Source organism: Charadrius vociferus, unplaced genomic scaffold (assembly GCF_000708025.1).
Source record: "Charadrius vociferus isolate BGI_N301 unplaced genomic scaffold, ASM70802v2 scaffold51, whole genome shotgun sequence".
In the NCBI taxonomy this organism is placed as follows: Eukaryota; Metazoa; Chordata; class Aves; order Charadriiformes; family Charadriidae; genus Charadrius; species Charadrius vociferus.
The window spans coordinates 275,027-280,962 of record NW_009646939.1 but is presented as its reverse complement, the minus strand read 5'-3'; the positions used below and the strand labels follow the sequence as shown (position 1 = coordinate 280,962).

The 5,936-nt window shown below is 48.3% G+C and overlaps 1 protein-coding gene across 1 annotated transcript in view; it reads left to right on the top strand.

The window, feature by feature from the left end:
• Positions 1–5,936, top strand: part of PQLC1 (PQ loop repeat containing 1) — a 62,489-nt gene extending 56,553 nt beyond the window's left edge. The window contains exon 4 of the mRNA XM_009894947.1: positions 5,729–5,936. Within this exon, the coding sequence (XP_009893249.1) occupies positions 5,729–5,936 (208 nt within the window). The remainder of the gene's footprint in view (positions 1–5,728) is intronic.

Sequence of the window (5,936 nt, the reverse complement as noted above, 5' to 3'; positions counted from 1 at the left end):
GTTGAAAAATACCAGCTTTTCCTCTTTGTGGTCAATTGCAATTTACACAGACTTGACACTGACTGTTACTACATTAGCAACTCCTTGTAACAAGCTCAACTGTAAGGAAGGCACTTGCTTTTAGGAGGTTTGTTGTCATTGGATACTGCAGTACTGATTTACATTACTGGGAAGTGCTATTTTTACCGCAAGTCTGCTTCAGCCTCTGGCAATACCAGCTATTTCAGCGCAGTTCCTGCCTCCTGCCCCTCCACTTGGCACCTCTGTTGTCACACAACCAAATGCTGCCATTTGTTTATTTCTGCCTCCACGAATTGCTCCGTGGCACTGCTCACTCCTAACCTGCTCACTGATTTGTGCTAAGAGCAATTGTGCTGTCCTCCTAGACCGTATCCTCCATATCAACAAGGTGAGCATTTCCTGCCTTCCACGTCTCCCCAGCTTAGCTTTGGGCTATTTCAGGAAAGATACCAGTTTATTTACTCCTAAATCCTGCTTTGCTGTGTAGCCAGCGCAGCCCAGAACGGCTTTGCTTATGTGGCTTTGCAGATGTCAGGAAGATATAGTGTGAAGTTGGTCTTTGTGACATAGGTTGGGAAATTTTTGCTGCATGCAGCTTCCTTGTGCTGTGCTGTCCAGTCTCAGGCAGCGTTGGTGGGTCCTGATTGCCTCTTGCAGCAAAGCTTCATCTAGGTTAACAGTGCAGCGTTTTCTCTTGCACCGTGAAGCCAAGGGCCAGGACGTACACCAGCAGGCTGCGATCTGCCGGCTGGCAGCACCTGGCACATGGCATTGCAAAGGAGCAGAGCCACGCGGAGGGCTTGTTCGCCACCATTGGCGGCCTGCATTGGAGCCGCTGCTGCATCATGTGGCTCTCTGAGAGACTCACGCTGTTGCTGTGGTCCCACAGATTTTCCATCATGTGGCATGTGGACTCCTGCAGGGGAAGAAAGCTGAGAATAGAGGGTTGCACCCTTTTGTGTATTGGTAGCTTGTTAAAAATGAGCCTCACGCGTCTTACAGTAAGGGACTGAAGCTTCATTCAGCACATGGAGATTACAGCAGAGCAGCTCGGGTTTGCTCTCCTCTTTTTCCTCTTCCTTCCCCACAACCAACTCAAAACTCCATTTCTTTTGGGCAATAAAGCACTCCCTTTCTGCACAGACAGTGCTCTTTTCTCCTTTGGGGCAGGTAAGAGGCAGCTATCTGCCGCAGATAGGTTGATTTCTTTCTTTTCTACCCCAAAAGTAAGAATAAATACAAGAATTACCTCTCTTCCCCAAGTGAGTGGGTGAAGTTGAGAAGCTGCGGACAAAATCTGTCTTTTCTATCCCGTGTGGCATCCTGAAGCAACACAATAGCTGGAAGTAGGAGAGCAGTGATGGTGTATCCATGCGATCAGTCACGCATAGTCATGCACACATCGTTGCATTATTGTGAATGGTATCTGTGTATGCAGCAAGGACAAGGCAATTGCACAGCCCAAATAAGGGGGGAGGACCATTATTATTATAGTACCTGAGTGTCTGGAAATCAGGATGTGACAGAAGCCATGTTGATGGTGTAAACGTCATTCAGCCCCTCTCCCAGCCTCCTGAAGCATGGGCCTGTGATGCGGAGGCAGGGGCAGCTCTGTTTCCCCCTGAGATGCCACACAGACACTCAAGGGGTTTCTTGGCAAGCTGAAACTTTCAGGCTGTGTGTGTGCTGGTTGAGATGGAGGAGAGCTGACAGCAGTTGTAGCTTTTCCCCTCCCTAGGGTGGGCACTGGAGGAGTGAGACGTACTTAATTAGAGAGGGCACTGGGGGCATTCAGGGATGCTTGCAGACATTACAATGATGAGGTGGGGGTCCTAGGCCACCACACACCTCTTCTGCTCATTCCCTAGCTTCACCCTTGTGGTGGGTTGACCTTGGCTAGATGCCAGGTACCCACCAAGCCACTCCATTACTCCCCCTCCTCAGCTGGATCGGGGAGAAAAAATATAACAAGAGGCTCATGAGTCAAGATAAGGACAGGGAGATCACTCATCAATTACGTCACAGGCAAAACAGACTTGACTTGGGGAAATTAATTTAATTTATTGCCAATCAAAATCAGAGTAGGATAATGAGAAATAAGAACAAACCTTAAAACTCCTTCCCCGCACCCCTCCCTTCTTCCCAGGCTCAACTTCACTCCAAATTTCTCAACCTCCTCCCCTGAGCGTCACAGGGGCAGGGGGAATGGGGGTTGTGGTCAGTTCATCACATGTTATCTTGGCCGCTCCTTCCTCCTCATGCTCTTCTAGTGCTCCAGCATGGGGTCCCTCTCACGAGAGACGGTCCTCCACGTAGTTCTCCAACATGGTTCCTTCCATGGGCTGCAGTTCTTCAAGAACTGCTCCAGTGTGGGTCCTTTCCATGTGACCTTTCTACAGGGTGCAGTCCTTCAGGAACCGACTGTTCCAGTGTGGGTCCCCTGTGGGGTCACAAGTCCTGTTAGCAAACCTGCTCCAGCGTGGGCTCCTCTCTCCACAGGTCCACAGGTCCTGCCATGAGCCTGATCCAGCATGGGCTTCCCCACTGGAGGAGGGGAAGGAGGTCACAGACTCCTTCAGGCATCCACCTGCTCTGGTGTGTGGTCCTCCATGGGCTGCAAGTGGATATCTGCTCCACCGTTAATCTCCATGGGCTGCAGGGGAACAGCCTGCCTCACCATGGTCTTCACCACGGGCTTCAGCGGAATCTCTGCTCCAGCGCCTGGAGCACCTCCTTCCCCTCCTTCTTCACTGACCTTGGTGTCTGCAGAGTTGTTTCTCCCATATTCTCACTCCTCTCTCCTGGCTGCTGTAGTCGCACAGCAGTTTTTTTCCCCTTCTTAAATATGTTATCACAGAGGTGCTGCCACCATTGCTGATGAGCTGAGCCTTGGCCAGTGGCATGTCCGTCTGGGAGCCGGCTGGCATTGGCTCTGTTGGACATATGGGAAGCTTCTAGCAGCTTCTTGCTGTAGCCACTCCTGTAGCCCTCCCCGCTACCAGAAACTTGCCATGCAAACCCAATACAACCCCGAATGCCCTTGTCCCAGGCTGTACTCCCCCATCTGCCCACCCCAAATTCAGGCCCTTTCCAAGGACTTATGTCCCAAGTTTCCAGTTCTCTTCTGTTCCTGTCATTCCCTGTCTTGCTCCAGCCTCTTTTTCCTACCCCCTTTTCATCTGACCAATATCTCTGCTCCTCTCATGTCTCCTCAGCTTTCCTGTGGGACTCTTCATTGCCTGTTCTCACTTCTTGCGTGACACTGTCCCCATTTCTAAAGCCAAGCTTTTTTTGGTTACCCCACGCACATTTAGGTCTGTGCTGGCCATGCTCCTTTTTTCCAGTCCCAGTCTCTCCTCTGAAGAGCAGCCCAAGGGCTGCTACTGCTTTGCGTTAACCCTGGGCTCTGAGAACCTTGGTGCAGCCACAGTACTAAGGTTTTGTGGAACATCAAGTGTTTTGTATATTTTTATTTTTCATTTTTATGACCTTGGTGATTTCCAAGTATTCTTTACTGTTTTGTCCAAGCTACTGGACAGAGGAGGATATATACTTTCTGATTTTCTGAAGAGCAGGGCTCTGGAACATGCAAAGGCTATTGGAGCATGCACCAAGTTACCCAGTCGGTATTGCAGGCTATTGAGTTCACAAGTGGCTTCCTAGCAAAACCCAGAATTACTGTGGCAAACTCAGCACAGCATGTGACACAGTGAAAGGTGTGCTTCTAGTGCTTGGCTCCTATAGCACTGTTGAACTGCACGTGTCCATAAGGTTTCCCTCAGTGATTATTCTTTCTTTGGGAGAGTAAACTCTTTTGTAGGCTGTACATCTTCTGACTGTGTATTTTCTCCTCCACATCTGCACTGCGCTGTGGGGTCACTTTTAAGACCAAACTAGCTTTCTCCATGGGGAATATGTGACAAATAACCTTTGCATGTTAAATTCCTATTCAGATATTTTGTGGCATCCCTGAATTGCCTTTCTGTCAACAGCGAGCAGTTAGTTTGACCTGCCAGGTTTAGCATGTGCTTTTAGTGAGGGTCCCCAACCATGCCGGGACAGATTCACAATTAGATTGTGAACAGTTGCCCAGCAAACACTGATAAGCTTAAAAGCAGAGGAGGAGGAATGTTGCCCACCTGCAAGCAAGGTGCCAGTTTAATACCCTGGGTTTATCGCCCTTCCTAATTAAAATCCCAAACAATCCCACTGCCACCTGCATCTGTAAACCTCCTGTGTGATGCAAGGTGACTCAGTGTGACTGGGAACAGGCACAAGGCAGGTGGTGCAGGCTGTTTGTACCAAGTACAAATGACACTGTGGATTCAGCAGTTTGTTTTTTTTTTTCCTCTGATTATTTATTTACATTTTTAGAATGACCTTGGGTGGGGAATGGCTGCTTACTCAACCCCATTTCCTTGCTCACACTCATACACAGAGACTCTCTTTGGAAGGTCTATAGGGTTGTAGCTCTCAGCCATGTGACATGAGTTACAAAAAGGCTTGTGTTTCTGTAGTGCGATGGGGCAGTATCAACTGATGCTCTTGGCCACCCTTCCCATATGGGGAGAGAGTGAGCTGCAGCGTTTGGCTTGCAATATCATTGTGTACTTGTGTCCAAAATACAAATTGTGCTAGCTCCCTGCCTGAATGTTTGAGAAATGAACATTAAGTCCTACCCTGCTGCATGGGCCTGACTGCATTTGATGAGCTGGAGTCAGTGCTGGCAAAAACGTAATTGCTCATAATTATGACAAATCATGCGCAATGCTCATACTGTGAACTACAAAGCTTTTGTCCACTATCGCTTATCCATCTGCTTAAAAAGCTCTCCTGTTAAAGTGCACGAAGCTCAGAAGCAGCCTTCAGGATCTGGTTGTTCACGTTTTGTTGAGGGCACTGAAAAAAAAAAATGGTATGTTTGAAGAACTTGCTTATATTCCCCAGAGTTTCTCCTGATATGGGGGAGCAGGAGCTGGACTGCAGGACAGGGGATGGCTCAGCAGTACAGCAAGATGAAAGCAAGGATGACTATTAAAAGGAAATCTGAGCATTGCTCTTGATCTGTGTCCTTGATAAAAATCCCTAGTGATGTTCATCCTTCCAGTAACAGCTGCAGGCATGGCGTTTCCCCTCTTTCTGTATTACTGGACAATCTTTCTGGTTTTTTGGTTTTGCATTTTCTGCAATAAGAAATGGTTTCTTGTATCTATCAGAAGTGTTTGTTTCAGCAGATGTTAAAAAAGTGTGCAAGCATGAGAGAGCAGTCTGTGTTACTTCACCTTGCGTGAGCACAAAATGGCGCACACAATAAGTAGTTGCTGGGATGAATTGCCTTTGTTTTCTATGCACTGTGTTACTTTGGTTTATGCTGTCAGCACGTGGCAGTCATGTATACAGAGCACTGCTGAGTCAAATATCCTAGATGGGTATTTTAAAATCTTGGATACCTTCATAGCCACAAGCATTTGGAGCTGTCATTGCTGAGATAAGAGTGCTGCAGTTTGTGGGTTAGAGAATTTGATCCTCCCAAGTACAGCGCTGCACGTCTTGGCTAGGCACGCTGTCTGCCCTCATTAAGGGGAGTCCCAACCCACTGTTGAATGTAAACCCTCGCTGAAGTAGGTGGGATCCTCTGGCACGGCAGGTCTAATCACAAGCCAAGTTCTTCTCAATAAATACTCTTCCCTTCTTTTCTGTCTTTTAGTGTCAAGATGGTGCTGATGTGGACCAGTGGGGACACATTCAAGACTGTTTACTTCATCTTGAATCAGGCCCCTTTCCAGTTCTCCATCTGTGGACTCCTGCAAGTTTTTGTGGACATCGCTATCCTGTTGCAGGTTTACTTGTACAGCTACTACCCTCAGAAGCCCGTGTCCCACACTGCGCACCCAGCCAGCACCAAGGCCCTGTGA